The sequence below is a fragment of the Thunnus thynnus genome, chromosome 2 (genome assembly GCF_963924715.1).
Source record: "Thunnus thynnus chromosome 2, fThuThy2.1, whole genome shotgun sequence".
Classification (NCBI taxonomy): domain Eukaryota; kingdom Metazoa; phylum Chordata; class Actinopteri; order Scombriformes; family Scombridae; genus Thunnus; species Thunnus thynnus.
Genome location: NC_089518.1, coordinates 15,806,783 through 15,822,486, shown reverse-complemented (window position 1 = coordinate 15,822,486; position 15,704 = coordinate 15,806,783). Strand labels below are relative to the sequence as shown.

General features: G+C 39.7%; 2 protein-coding genes across 3 annotated transcripts in view; one reads left to right on the top strand and one right to left on the bottom strand.

Moving 5' to 3' along the window:
* The window catches only part of LOC137194276 (tetratricopeptide repeat protein 28-like), a 168,406-nt gene extending 165,537 nt beyond the window's left edge, over positions 1-2,869 (bottom strand). The window contains exon 1 of one of the 2 annotated variants that reach the window (XM_067606025.1): positions 2,303-2,869. In XM_067606025.1, the coding sequence (XP_067462126.1) occupies positions 2,303-2,332 (30 nt within the window). In that variant the 5' untranslated portion in view covers positions 2,333-2,869. The remainder of the gene's footprint in view (positions 1-2,302) is intronic. The other variant, XM_067606030.1, reaches the window with a different exon arrangement.
* Positions 2,870-11,959: 9,090 nt separating this feature from the next.
* Positions 11,960-15,390, top strand: LOC137172125 (L-serine dehydratase/L-threonine deaminase-like). The gene is made up of 8 exons (XM_067576394.1): positions 11,960-12,640; positions 12,768-12,924; positions 13,036-13,075; positions 13,168-13,307; positions 13,747-13,838; positions 14,295-14,522; positions 14,633-14,757; positions 14,852-15,390. The coding sequence occupies exons 2-8, from the start codon at positions 12,772-12,774 to the stop codon at positions 15,043-15,045; spliced, it is 972 nt and encodes a 323-aa protein (XP_067432495.1). The 5' UTR covers positions 11,960-12,640; positions 12,768-12,771; the 3' UTR covers positions 15,046-15,390.
* The last annotated feature ends 314 nt before the right edge of the window (positions 15,391-15,704 follow it).

The window sequence follows — 15,704 nt, the reverse complement described above, 5'->3', positions numbered from 1 at the left end:
TTGACATGTCATAGCGGGAAAAGCACAGGTGTAATTAATAACATTAATAATGGCTGAATTCTATTTAGTTTTGCCTGTCCCAGGTATTGTGCATACTGGCTTAGTTGTATGGCTTTCTTGGACACAAATGAACTTCACTGAGCCATTGTCGATGTTATTTTTTCCACCTGTGTTTTTCCTGTTATGATGAGTCAAAGTCAGTGCCTGCTATGAAAAAGAGCTATAAAAACAGGGAGGATATGAGCCATACAGTACCAGTCAAAAGTTTGGACACAATTTCTTATTTTTTTTACACAATTTTCTTATGTAACTGTATGAAAGTTTATATCTTAAGCAAGTTTAACTTGGCTCAAATAAAAAAATTACAAAGTTACAGATCAGCAAAATGACACACAGCATATGTAGTCCCCTGGAAATTCTGTAATATTAGAAACAATGATGTGAGACTAAATCACTTTATCTTTTGAAGTATATTGTGTCATGACATAAGATTTAAAATACGGTTTTGCAAAATTGCAAACTTTTAGTCTAAAATAAAGATTTCTATTTTAAAAAAGACGACCCAAGTGATCCTGATGTTGCTCAGTGTTTTGACCTCTGAAAGACCTGCACGTCTTCATTAAAGAGACACGTTCATTAAACTGATATTTCACCTCCTACAACAAGATAACACCTTAAAGCAAGGTCAGCTGCATTAATTTGGGATTTAATCCATTATTGTTCCCATTCATATCCAACTTGTTAGAATTTTGAAGCCGCTGGCAGGCAAACCATTTGAACGCAAGACCAATTATCATATTGACTTACTGTAGGTCTTAACTGCATCCAACCAATAAAGTCTGATTGATTAAGTCGATGAGTGCCATATCCAGTTAACAGGGACGGTTTGCTGAGCGTTACTGAATCATGAAATTCATCTCTGGTTGCATGTTTTTTGGGCGAGCTTCCATTATACCTCTTTCTCACCACACCTCCTCCTCGGACTGAATTCTGGGATAGGGCAGGCTTGGTAATTACTTCCAGAGGCCCGGGGAGTAGAAACAGCAGACATGCGGGCTTTGGGTATCAAGTAGATTCAACATTAAGTTACAATGCAGCACCAATCAGTTGCTTTCTTGCAAGCTTTGACCTTCATGTCTGCCACATTTACTTGTTCTTCTCTTGTGTTATAATCATTAATAATCTCATTATCACGGAAGAATCGCTCTCCTGCATCACTTTGGCCTAACTCTGAAACCTTTCAAAGTGTTATACTGTAGCTAGAAAAGACAATGCAACTCCTGTAGATTGTTGAAAGATCAAATATGCTGCAAACTCATAAAGAGGCAGGCTAAAACAGAGGGATGTGTGCATGGGGAGGGTTAAACAAGCGTTTACTGCTGAATCTGTTGCAGTAAATTCAACGGGGAGGCAACTCACCTCTCCGAAATACACAAACAGTCTGAGGGAAGGAGTGACGTCCACACCACAGCTGACAGCACTGTCACGCACACTGACATTCAAAGGCTTGCTCACAAAGAAATGCCTGGAGAAGCATCTATTATAGATTAGTGCTTCCAGGGCCCGAAAGCATGCAGGTTTTTCCCTTCAAACAAACACTCCACCCGCTGATTTCACTGATTAGCAGGGCTGTGCACAGAAAAGGAACTAATCAACGTGATTTACAGGAAGTTCTGTGTGTTTGTCTCATCTGCTGCAACATATTGGGGGGGCTGCTTGCTGTCCTGTATGTGGGCAGCACTGGGCAGGAAGGGTGGAGGGATCATGAGAGCCTAGACAAATACAGAGGATACCCTACCAACTTTATCATAAGGAGAAAGAGAGACAGAGATTACTCTCCAAAGGCAAATATAGTCTGGACTACATACATTGCCAGTTTTTTTGGTTGGGAAATGATGTGGATTTGGCTATGGCACTACACATAAACCTATTGCCACTATAGGATCTTGGCAGGGCAAGTTCTTCTGTTCATGCAATGACAAAATACGTGTGGTTTTGGGTTTACAGCCTATTTGCAATCTGTATGATTTCCCATTGACTTTTAAATCACATTTATGTTGGCTATTGTCGGCGCCAGCAGAGCCCACACATCCACTGTGTAGCACAGTACAGTATGCATGACTGGAAAATCGATAGACGTCTTTTATGAGGTTTTCGCAGGAATGGTCATTTGGTATTTCCTGTCCAGGACGCGAAGTAAAACGTGTTATTCATGGAGCAATAATGTGCCAACAACTGCAAAAAAAAAGGCAGCCAACATGACAGCGTCTAAATGAGTTGTTTTCTTTTTTAGTCTATTTACCTTTTCTTTCAGAGTCGCTTGCTTCTCCATCCTGTCTGACTGCTTTGGTTTGTGCGACGGGTTATCGCTCTCATCCCATCACACTCCTTGTTGACCTTTAATCGACTGTTTACGCATCAAGAGGTGTTCAAAATGTAACCGAAAAAGTCCACGTTGCGGTGCAATTGTCGACAAACTGCGAGGAAAATCCACAAAGACAGAGCTGTGTGGCGTTCAGGAGAAACTTTTCTCAAGGAAAGTGCGCCATGTTGTCAAATCTTTTCCTTTTTTTCGTGTCTTTTTTCCCCTGTTGCCATAGCGGACTTGTGAGCGCTGTGCAGAGGGAGGCGTGAAGGTCTGTGGGAGCTTGAGCCAGGAAAGGAAAAGTACTAAGTTAATGTGTTTATCACTCGGTTTTACTTTTATTGGTTTTTAAAGGGTTACGAATAATTTATAACGTGGGAGTCCAAAGCAAAAAAATAGAGGTAACCCTCATGTCACTGGCGTGTCTAGACTCTGTGAGGGCAGGGGTGAGGGTGAGAGAGGGGCACCTCTCTGCAGACCCACAATTCTACCTGCAGACAGACTAAGATATTTCCCTCAGGAGTTGGTGTAGACCAACAGAGCTAAAGAGAGAGAGGATTGGATTTACTTCCATCAGGTGGCCAGAAACATTAAGCTGGCATGTCTGTAGTGTGCCTTTAGCTTCTTCCGCTGCCTCCAAGTGGCCAAAAAATCATATTGCAGCCATAAGAAGCATAAATATATAGGCATACAATATCTTAACAGATGACACATAAAGATACTATAAACAGTCAAGGGTCCAAAGTTGTCTGGTATCACAATGTCTGCTTTACAGCAGGCTTTCAGTTATGTCAAAGTTGGAAAACATAATAAATACATTGAGTTTACTATGAATGAAAAGTACGGTACAAATTAAAAGTTCTACAGTATTAATAACATAGAACACACAACATAAAGAAAATAATAATATGAGTCAAGATGAAAAAGCCTTTCCTGGATAGAAAGGTTTTTAGGTCTTTTTTTTAAGAGAGCCTAGGGTTTGTGCTGCCCTCAGATGGTTAGGAAGGCTGTTTCACAAGCCTGGTGCAGCAGAGAAGAAGGCTCGATCCCCCATGGAGCAGAGGAGCAAGCTGCTGGCAGATCTGAGGGTGCGGGTGGAGGTTTGTGGTCTGATCAGTGCCTGTAGGTAGGGAGGCACATGTCAGTTGATGGATTTGTATGTGAGTAGCAGGACTTTGTAGTCAGTCCTGAAGGAGACAGGGAGCCAGTGCAATGAAAACAGGATTGGTGTTATATGTTTGTGTTTTCACACTCTTCAGGATCCTGGCAGTGCTGTTCTGAATGTACTGGAGCTTCTGGATGCTCCTGTCAGGGATCCCTGTGAATAGCGCATTGCAGTAGTTCAGTATTGAGGAGATAAACGCATGGACACATTTCCAAAACATGGCTGCAGACAATTCAGCTGTAGTAGTTCCAATGCCTTGGTATTGTGCATGCTAGCTGATTAGCATGGCTTGCCAGTGCACTTAAATTGAATGATGCCATCATTATTGATATTATTTATACCTGTGTCTGGTCTGACAATACTTTTTTTTAAATTAGGGCAAAAATGAAGCATTTAATTCTTCCATTAGAACACATACATCCATTAAATAAAGGCAAAAAGGGGTACCTCTGTGCTCACTGCTGAATCCATTTCTCTGCTGTGCATGCCACAGCTTGAGATATATTAAGGTGAAATAAATCAGTGCATCGGTTTGCAGTGCTGTCTGCCACAGGGCAACAGATACTACCACTGGGGGGCATCAAAGTCAGAAAGTTTTAAATCCTGTACATATGGTTTTAAGTCACAGTGGAGTTTTCAATTAGAAAAAACTCCACTGGTGTCAAATAAACTAAGCAATTTATTATAGGCCTACAGTTTAAATGATTTTATTAACAATCGGGTCTGATGTGGGCCAAATTGCCCAAAACACTCATTTTTTTGCCAGCATGATTGTCACATTTATGAGTCATTTATTGATGTCATCTTTAACACTGGGAGTCCAGATACACTGCAGAGCTTTTATTCTAGAGAAAACTGTTCATCATCTAATAGAATATGTTGCTTCAGGTTCTTTCTGGAAATTAAAAGTGCAGTGCCTGTAAAATAATTTGTGTATTTTGGTGTGTTTGCTGTCTTTTTATTTAAAGCAATAAAATTTAGTTCTCTTTGTGCTGTTTGAAATTATGAGAAATGTTCTGCTCTACTATGTCACACTGAAAAGACTAAATTAATTAAGCAGTGCTCTACACTGCCCACCCCTGAAGGTATTTCACGTCTTTTTTTTTTCAGAATTTCTGTAGCATTTTCCAAATTTAACTGCAGCCTTAATGGTAACTTGAGAAGATGTATTATTACATTGAAATTTTGCAGACACACACATAATGTCTAATAAAACCAGGAAATGAAGCAGACTAATGCAACTTTGTACCAGTCAAACTATATATTGTTGACGTTATGTGATGGTGTTCATGGACACAATGCCTCTTTTGGACCAACCATGAGCCAATGAGCATAGGATCAGCAGTGATAAAGACTGAATGTGCAGAATATAGTTTTGCAACATTGACTGCATATTACAGTAACATCAGACTTAATGTTCATTCAGGGTTTCTTTTAGATGAATGAACATCCAGTGTGTTGAAGCTTGAAGACTGGCTTGGTTTGTCGCTACAAGTGAAATTTAATTAAATGCTCGTAGTTCATGTTTCAAAGCTAAGCTAACAATTAGCAATCTTTCTTTATGTCAAAGAATAAAGGCTGGCCTTTTTAAAGTGGAGAACAAGAGTTCTTATATGTTTAAACATACCATCACAATAGCTTCTTGATCACTTTTAGTATAGATGGCAATATATAAAGAAGACAAATGTGTCTGAGCATTTAGAATTAGATACAATATTCTTTAAGAAATATCAAAATGTCAGTTTTATGCAAATTCTTGTGAACTCAAATGACTCATCTGATGACTGAGAGACCAACAGACTTTATTGAGCAACAAAGGCCTTAGAACAAATACAAGTGATGGTAACATAGCAAGTTAACTGGCTGAAATGTAAGGCACTACAATAGGAGTTGGTGGTGAATGTGGAGGATGTGGAGGAGGAATAAGGTGAAGAAGACACACATGAGGAGGCAGTGCTGCTGTTCAGGCTGAAGACACTGGATATGGACACATCCACAATAACTTGACATGGTTAAGAATATACTGTAGTTTCCTGGATGAGGAAGGGATGATAGAGGTATTAATTTACTCTGTACAACTGATTTAACACGTTAATGAAGAGTCAATAGAATACATTCACAATCACACTATATCAATCATCTATAGCTGTGGCACATTCAAGTTCATTTTAGAATCCAAAGATAACAATTAATGAGGAACAAAATTCAAATTCTTTTTTTTAAACAATAGAAACAGTATAAAAGGTTTCCTGTTTATGACCCTCTGTGGAAGGCAAAAAAAATCAACAAATATTCCAACATTTCACCAAACATTCAAGATAATTTTAGATCATTAGAGTGATAGATTCAGGACAGTTTTTTTTTCTTATACTGTAAGTAGAAGAGTAGAAGATAAATCAGATTCAGTGGAAATGCATGAATAGACACTGAGACACTGCCAAATATTCTGTTTATCGCACTGATTACTATACCTTGAGTGCTGTGTGTCTGTGTGGGAGGAAGAAGAGCTCTCAGCAAAGAACTCTCAACTCAGTCCCATTTCCCAGATAATCTAGGTTAATATTGATGGTTGTGTGTCTTTCCTTCACACAACACATAGAAATACCTGTGAAAAGAAGTAGATGGTGTACACTCAAACAGATAAGAAGCTTTAATTTATTTAGCTTTAATTTAATTATAAACATCACGCTATTGCACTATGATGTTTTTGCATATTATCTGAAGGGTTGTGTTTACCATACTGAGTGTGTCCCTGCTCCCTTCTCTCCCACTCAAGTCTTGACATGGCAATACGACAGTTCCTCCTCCTCCTAAATGAGGGTGTATGTAATGAATTTCTGCTGATCTTGTAAAATATTTAAAACTTACTACTTACTTTTGTTTCTTCATGACTTCTTTGGGGAACATGCCATGTTAGACTTTGTTATGACTAACACCTGACCCAAGGACTGTTTGATGATGCCTTTGGGTACTCCATTGATTGACCATCTGCCTGCAATAATGCAAAGTATAACCAGTTAATGAACTGTAAATGTGTTATTATGACTCTCAGATGTAGTTCAGTTCCTTTGTCTTTCATTCCTCCAGTTTACTACTTCTTTCTTTGTAAAGGTCATGGGTCAGTTGAAAGCTAAAATGGAGAGATGAAAAGGTAAGTAAAAAAGACTTATAGTTGTCAGGGGAAAGCAAATTTGTACATTAATCGCAGCCTTACCACTAGCTTTCCTTTTTATGAACATCTTTGTCTTGATAGTCTGGAAGCACTCTCATTTCGGTGGGGATGCTCCCTTTTACAATCACTACAAGTAGGTTGTAGAACGTGGCTTCATCAGATGCAGGGCTGATCTTCTTGAGTTTGAACTCCAAGGGAGGTATGGCCTGAGAAAGACATGTAACATCACAAACAGCTGAGTGCTGCAGGAGAAACAGGTGACAGAAGGTTACTTAAGGCAACAAGGGGACCTGGAATAGAAAACAACAGGGGTAAAGCTTGGGAAAAGCAAAGCTACCCAGTGCTTGTCTTCATTGAATATTGCAACTAGTAACCCTTTACACATACTAACACAGCGGGGGATGCAGCTTGCATTAAGTTGGGAGCCAAAGACTGTAGGCGAGAGTTGGAGCTGCTTCAGGTTGTCATCTGGTTGAAGTTTGCAGAAAGAAGTAAATGGTGGCTGCCAGACACTGTAGGTGGAGGATAGAGCTACTGTAGACTGGAGGAAGATTGGATTTGTAGCTTGCTAGAAAAAGTTATAGGTGAAGGGTGGCAATAGTTGCAGGTAGAGTGGGGTCTTCATTTGCCAAGTAAAGGCTATCTAGTAGAATCTTCAAGTGAAGTCGAAATCCTCTGGTTGCCAGTAGAGGCCATAGGTGGAGGCTCGGGATACAGCTCTCTGCCAGAATCTGCAGGTGGGAATCAAATTCAAGGAGAAGGTTTGGAAGGGCAGACCTCAAAGGACCGCTTCCTCTTCTGGGGGAGGTTTGCTGTTGAAGCAGAGTGCTGGTGTTTTGTTTTTAAATTCAGCAGCTGCGGAAGGTCAGCGACACACAAGTCGATGTCAGTAAACATCTTAATTAACAACATACTTTTAAATTTCACAAGAGAAAAATCTTGAGCAATTACGGATTGAAGTGGGAACCAAATTCAGCACCTCCAGGAGTTCAGGAGAAGGTTTGGAAGGACGGGCCACAAAAGTCTGCTTCTTCTTCTGGCGGAAGTTTACCAATGTAGCAGAGTGCTGATATTTTGGAAAGGTCAGCAACACATGAGAGAATGTCAGTAAACATCTTACTTAACAAACTTTTACAATCTCACAAAAGAAAAATCTACGTTAAACACAATGCAGAGGAATCATTCACAGATTCTATCCATTTTACAGGATTTTTAGAGGTACAGCCTTTCTTACTGCAACAAAAATTTCAATTCAAGGACAATAAGAATGAATTTGAACTTGAAAATTTGATGGAAACTCAACAGGAAAGTTACTGCAATGTAAATGAGTCCACTAAGCAGTGCAACAGGCCCATACAGTAGTCTACATTCAATATAGTGAGCTGTGTTTGTTATTTTGTGAAGCTGAATTCCACAATTTGGAACATACATTTTTTTTATCTAAAATATGAAAATCATATGTCTAACCTGGTTGTCCCTGCCTGTAGCAAGGGACACTAGCCAAAGGCTCTAGGCCTCCTTGGGTTGTCTGCCCGACATCAAGAGATTCTTCCTCCGCTCCAATAGTCATGCTCTTGCAGGTGGATGGGCACATCCAACTGCAACAATGCACACACATGTTAGAGTGATGATTTACAAGTACAGTAAATGCAACAAACAGCACTGAATAATGTGAATTTCATGTCTGCATTTTCTGCCAAAATGGAACTTTCCCCTTGAAAAAGACATTATTTTAAATGAGTCAAGCCAAGTCAAACTTTATTATCCCACCAGGGGAAATTTGGTTGCAGCCAGGTATATTTAAAAAAACACATTCATCATAAAAATAAAAACATAATCATATAATGCAACAATCTAGACAGATCACAGGAACAAACAGCACATTGTTGCTTCTGGGCCCCTTTTAACCCCCTTTTAACAAATTTGTTGTGTGGTAACCTGAATGAATATTAATTAGAAATATGCAACATGTAAGCACAAAAATTAAATAATGAAGGTCATAAAACTAGATTTTGACACAGCTTTCTTTAGGACAGGCCCTCAAGGTCAGGTGATAAAACTGAATCCACCTTAAGGTCGTTATCATGTCAGTCGGTATTGTGGTTTAGTGCTGCATATTCCCCAAAGGATTCAATTGATGATGCACCTGGAGACAAAACATAGCAACCATGAAATCCTCCTGGTCCATTTTGTGCACATCTGTTTTTACAGTCACATCTCACCTGTGTGATCTACAGTGTCGTCCAACCAACCTATAAAAGGCCTGAGATCAAGCCCGTATCTACCTGTCCGCTATAAAATGTGCTTTCAGTCTTTACATTATAGGAGTTTCCATGTTCTGTGTCTGCAATCATTAAGTGAAATATAAACTTAAAGTTCATTTTATTTGAATGTGTGTCTGAATGATTATCTAGAAAAATAATGTGTCATAATAACAGGCCTGATAATAATTTGCCGTCTCATCAAACCAGCTGTCCTCCATGAAAGCTTCTTGCGCATGTTGTGCAAGCAGCTGCTTTAGCCTGAATATTTTATTACATATTACATACATTACATACATATTTTATCACAGTTCAACCATCATTGCAGTCAAATATTGTACAAAATAAGTTGCACGAAGTAACTGAACTTGAAATCTTTGTATTTCACTCTTATAGCTGCTAATTAGAGATTACAAGTTTTACTTTGCTGTTCCTGTAAAACTGGATTAGAAACTGGGCAAAGTGGTCAGCTGTTACAATTTTGGTCCATGTTTAGCAAAGCTGTACTGCAGTGGTAAGCAAATAGCAGCCTGTAGGCCAAATCCGGCCCTGCAGCAAACATATTTGGCCCTGACAGTTTTCACTTTCATAGTTCACATCAAAACTTTTACATATTTTTTCACAAATCTACTGCAGACAAGAAAATCAACACAATCCCAATTGTTGCAATATAATCTTGTAACATCTAATACTGCCCCCACATGAGGATAGGCATTAAAACTATGTCAAAGTCTAATAAACCTGCCAGAAATTAAAATTTAACATGTGAATTCCAAAACTTTAGCCTGTGCAACCATAACAGATTTGTTCTTTACAAACACAAATGATTGGCAGTCAAACAGAAATGGTGTGTTGATGATGTTTTTTCCCTCTCAGATACAGTCCTTAACCGTGTTAGGTCTGCCTCTCCGCTGCACCGGTTGAAGGCTGCAATGAAAAATCCTGAAAAAACTGGCACATGGTTGAACCTAATTGCTGACCCCTGCTGTGCTCCCTCTGGCTGTTGTAGCAGTCCTCCACCACCTGAGGGCACAGCAGGACAAAACATGTCAGGGAGAGAGGCAGAGCCAAGGAACTGAAAACGAAAAAGCACAAGATTCCCAATACAGCAGTTGACTCTCATAAACACATCTGCCCCTAATGTGAACAGATGTGTATCTAACATGATGAATCATGGAGCAGCATGTAGGCCTAGATGTGTACATCTTACTACCAGTCTGAAAAAAATAAAACTCATAGTGACTTGATCTTTGTTTTTTTTAAAGTGAGCAGCAGTAATTTGTGACACGTAGTGAATTGATTCATGCATTAAAGCATAATGATCAGTGAAGAATGATCTAAACATGTTGCATTATTCTTGCTTAATGTATTAATGACCTCTTTTGGAAGTTTTGGTTTTCACGCTGTTTTAAATACTCTGGATGTACAATTCTGTTTCAAAAGAATTGTTAGACTGGTGATGGTTTGATCATTTATGAGCCTCTGGTTTATTTATCGAAGCCTGTCCACACTGATGTTTTCTCTTCTTGACTAGTTAGGCCTCTTGTCAGAACTGTGTGGATGTGTACAGACCAAGCTTGATTAACAACTTCTGAATCTCCTGTTCTCTTAATTCTGTTAGAGCAGTACAATTTGATGTCGTGTATTGTAAAATGTTACCCACATTATGCTCTAACAGGCTGCTGAGCTCCGTAGGCCTACTTGTCTGCTATAAAGTTTGGTCTCAGTCTTTACATCAAGTGCTCCTCATAGTTGTGGCTATATCTGCAGCCTTTGTAGGCCACTTGCTGCATTTTGATATACTGTGTTGCATGTTAAGATTCCTTTATCGGGTTGCAGAGGCTATTCTTGTCAACAGTATATCTATACATCTAAACTCCTCTCTCCCTCTCTCTCTCAAACTCAACTTTGCTATACTGGTGTTTAAGTGGCAACAGTTGACAGAACGACCTATAAGCTACATCTATTAAATGAGGTCGGTTAGTGGAAGAAGTACTCAGTTGGTTAACTTTGTAGTTAAAAGAAGCAATACAACATTGTAGAAATATTTCAAGTAAAAGTTATAAAAAGTAAAAGTGCTCATTATGCTGCAGGAAGCATTGGATCATTATTGCTGATGCAATGTCCTGTAAGCAGACCTTTAATATTGTGGCTGATGGAGCTCATTTTAAGTTCTTTATATACCATCTGGCAATTTAATCTGTTACATCACATTCCTTTGTCATCGTATTTTATAAAATAATATTCTTTTTTATTTATTATTCTTTTTTAAATCTTAATTTGCAGAGCTGTCAGGTAAATGTGCAAAAATATAGCCTCCAAAAAGTGTAGCAGACGTGCACACCCCATAAACTTCAAACAGGAGGTGGACTAATGATACAATGGAACAAAGAAAGATGAAGGTCCACAAACTGTAGCTCCCTTAGATGCAGTTTATTGATGTTGAGACATCCACCAGTTTTCTAAAACAATGTCTCTCATTTTTAAACAGGAGTCTACAATATCCAACCATCAGATGTCTACCCAAATATGAAAAATCATACATAAAATAATACAGATATTAATCAACAGCACAGAAATTAATTCACACCTGAAGAGAAGATGGCATCAACGAATAAACAATCACAGGAATGGTCTGATATTAAAGTCCTCAGTCAGAGCCTTTGGTGTGAGAGTATCAAGTTGTCTCCTCAGAGTCAAAGTCAATGTCTAGTGTACTAGTGGATGTCTAAGTGTCAATAAACTGCATCTAAGGGAGCTACAATGTGCAGACTTTCATCTTTCTTTAAAAAAAATATAGCCTACAATATTCCTTCTGAAATGTAGAATAAAGAAGCAGAAATGAAAGAAAGAAATACTCAATCAAAGCATCTCAACATTGTATTTAGGTACAGTACATGAGTAAATATACTTAGTTACTTTCCACCACGGCCCTCAGTATAATATTTTCTTGCCCATTGTGATAGATATACTGATCAACCTCACTTTAAAACATTTTATTCCTGTCATGCAAGGACAGCAGCTCACACTGGAACACCGGATCATTCAGGTTTGAACCGTCCGTGCTGTGGCTGCTCATGGAGCCCGCTTTTGGTAGTGAAGTGGGAGCCGAAATAGTAGCGACTCTTTTGGTAATGCCAGCGGTGCCTGCGACTTCCTTTAGAGGGGAGAAGAACACGCAGAGGACAGCGTGTAAAAATGTCATGGGGGTGTTTCAAGGGAGGCGAGAAGAGGGTGAAATTATGTAAGGTTGCTTAAAGTTCACGAGTTTTTACACCTTTTCTATCAAATAGACAATTAAATTTAAATAATCCTTGTTAATTATGAAAGCAAGAAACGGAAATTCGTCTTTTTTTTTTGCTCCTATTTGCTGCAATGTCCCCCCAGTCACACCAGTGCAGACAATATGTGTATTCCAGTTTATACCAGATCCTGACATATCCTGAAAAAGCCTCTATTGTCTAACAAAAAGTTTATTTGGAGGAATTTAATTCATCTCGCGGTCAGTGGGCGGGGTCTGCTGGCAGAATGACTGACGCTGATTGGTCAGCAAGTAGGCCTACTTGACAAGCCCATGGCACATGTAGGTATATATGCACTTTGAGCTGCAAGAGGCAAAGGAATAAGGAACATTTATATCCACCACAGCTTAATATCCTGTCATCTATCTGATTCTGGTGAGTTGAAGCAAACATTAGAGGTCATGCATGCATTCTTATAATAGCTTATAATTATTGACAGTTATTGATGTTTTACATCTGACAGACTGTCTTCATTGTCTTTCTCTGCTTCTTTGCTCCACAGTGAAATGAAGAACCATCAGCCTCTTCATGTGGCCACCCCAGTAAGGCAGAGTCTTGCCCTGACTAAAGTGGCAGGCACCTCTGTTTACCTCAAGCTGGACTCATCACAGCCCACAGGATCCTTTAAGATAAGAGGCATCGGTCACCTCTGCAAAACAGTGAGTTACTCTCTTCTGTGCCGTGGTGACGTATTGATGTGATTTGTCCTGTTTTAACCACCTGTGATTTTAAGATCCTTAACTGTAATGTGTCTTTTTGGTTCTCTCCAGTGGGCCGAGAGAGGATGTGAGCGTTTCGTCTGCTGTTCAGGTGAGCAGCAAAGCAGAAAAAATCCATTTGAGAGTTTTGTTTTCCTCTGTTGATGTTTGTTTAGGTGTTTAATTTCTTCTGTTTCACAACAGGAGGAAATGCTGGGATGGCTGCAGCTTATTCTGCCCGTCAGCTCGGTGTTCCTGCAACTATCGTCGTGCCAAGTGTCACCCCAAACCCCACAGTGGAGAGACTGAAGGACGAGGGCGCCACCGTGGTCATCCATGGCAAGGTTAGTTCATGTGTTGTTTACTTTTAAGATGCACAGTACATATTTTGTACACTCAAGTATGACTTTTAGGACAGACTGAGAATACAAAATGATAAGAACACACAAGCAGATAACGTAGGAATTGAAGCTGAATATAACAATTAAAATGTTTTTAAAGATTAACACTCAAACACAGAAATGTAACCAAAGTGGAGAATAAATGAATAGCAACATGTAGGTGATCTATGAAGCTAAGAAAAGGTGTCAAAGAGAATCTATCTGTGCAACAGTCCATTCATATTTCTTTGCTTTTAATACATCCAGTTAGGATGGAGAGAAGGAAACTCCTGATGTTTTATATTTAGATTATATTTGTTTTAATTTATTGTCAGTAAAAAATACTTTTGTGATATTAATCTAACTTATCAGATTAACTGAAGTTCTACCTCATCTTTTTCAGGCTCTCAATGAAAGCATTGAATACGGACGGCAGCTTGTGGCCAACAACCCCGGCTGGATATTCATCTCCCCCTTTGATGATCCTCTCATCTGGTGAGACAGCCTCAGCCTGTCTTCCCCTCAGGGATTGTGACAGCACTTCATTTTACTGTGTACTCTGTGGAGAAATTTATGAAAAGTAATCTTTCTGCTGTCAGTAGATAGAGAAGGAGAGAGCAGTGATAAGACACATTCTCCCCCACTCATAGGGGAATGAAATTGCTTTAAAATATGCAAAGGTCTGACAGTAACACCTGTCTTATCTCATAGAACAGTTGCAGAGGTGTTATGTCAGACACACTGTATCTTATCACAGTGCTAACTTTGAGGGGTCCCAAGATAATTCATGTACACGGTGAATGTCACAGTCAAAGACACAACCGTAGATAATTTACATCGTGGGCTACTTATATGATCAGCCTTTTATAACACACTTTAAATTCATTGTTTTTTTGTTTGTTTGTTTTTACCAGTAAACTGACAGGTCAGGGTTGTGTTTGTGTGTTGCAGGGAGGGCCACACATCTCTGGTGAAGGAGCTGGAGCAAGACATGACAGAGAAGCCGGGAGCCATCGTGCTGTCGGTGGGAGGCGGAGGGCTGCTGAACGGAGTGGTGGAGGGCCTGCGCCGCGCCAACTGGGCTGATGTGCCCATTGTAGCTATGGAAACCTTGGGAGCACATAGCCTCAATGCAGCCATGAAGGCCGGAGAGCTGGTCACTTTACCTGAAATTACCAGGTACGTACCTTAGTCATAGATGCTATTACACCTAAATACCATCATCCTGCATTCTGCTCACACAGTTCCTCTTCCTGTGGCTAAGACTGACCTTTCTTTTTGCTCTCTAGTGTTGCAACCACACTGGGCCTGACAAGGGTCTCTGCACAGACTCTGAAGCTGGTGGGGGAGCACACAGTTTTCTCAGAAGTAGTCACAGACCAGGAGGCTGTGAAAGCTGTGGAAAGCTTTGTAGGTGAGTACGATCTGAGCCTTAACAGACGCACACTCTAAAATGACAAGAAGTAGCCATGAGACTGATCTTCCCCTGGTGTCTCCTCTATGTGCAGATGATGAGAAGGTCCTGGTGGAGCCCGCCTGCGGTGCAGCTCTGGCAGCTGTTTACAGTGGCATCATCAAAAGGCTGCAGGATGAGGACAAGCTGGCGCGGAGCCTGGGCCCTGTGGTCATTGTGGTGTGCGGAGGCAACAACATCAGCATGGAGCAGCTAAGGAGGCTGAAAAAACAGCTTGGTATTATCTAGCGTGGCCTTCCAGACCTTTCCTCTATTCCTCCATCAGCTGGTCTCAATCCCGAAACCTATGATTCATGTGCTCCATAGACCCAATCATTCCAGACTGTGAAACTCTTCTGAGCACAGAGACCGACAGATGTGAGGGTGACATGCTGAAGGGATGTTTTGTTCTTGTAAAAATCTGTTAATGCTCTGGTAGAGGTAGTTGTCTTTCCAAAAAAAAAAAGTATACAGACACATTTAGATTTTATTCATGTGTATTTAGCTTGCTTTCTTTGTAAAAGTGGTTTTATGTTGTTCTCCTATTTTTGTACTTAAAAATGTATTTAAATATGAATAAATTATATTTCTGAATATTGTGCGTAAAGAATCATTTCCCTCTCTTGATAATATTGGTTAGTTACACCTCAGATATAAAAGATATTTCCTAAGATCACAAGATTACAAAGAGATTTCCATAAGCACCAAGTTCATACTGTACATCTAAGTCTTTTATAAGCAAAGCATCTTATTCCTCCCCTTGGATTTTATATATCTTCATAAATTGCACTCCCCAAAATACACACGAGAAGAACAGTAGAAGTTGTAAGGTATACTGTATATGATGTGTACATGAACTATATAAAGCACATGTTCTGTACATGGTATGTATGGTACTTGTCATGGTA

What these genes read in the sequence shown, in the direction of transcription:
- LOC137172125 (XM_067576394.1), top strand. Translation starts at nt 12,772, where the DNA reads ATGAAGAACCATCAGCCTCTTCATGTGGCCACCCCAGTAAGGCAGAGT. An exon ending in CCGTGGTCATCCATGGCAAG is followed by an intron (nt 13,308 to 13,746) that starts GTTAGTTCATGT and finishes CATCTTTTTCAG; the next exon opens with GCTCTCAATGAAAGCATTGA. An exon ending in TTTGATGATCCTCTCATCTG is followed by an intron (nt 13,839 to 14,294) that starts GTGAGACAGCCT and finishes TGTGTGTTGCAG; the next exon opens with GGAGGGCCACACATCTCTGG.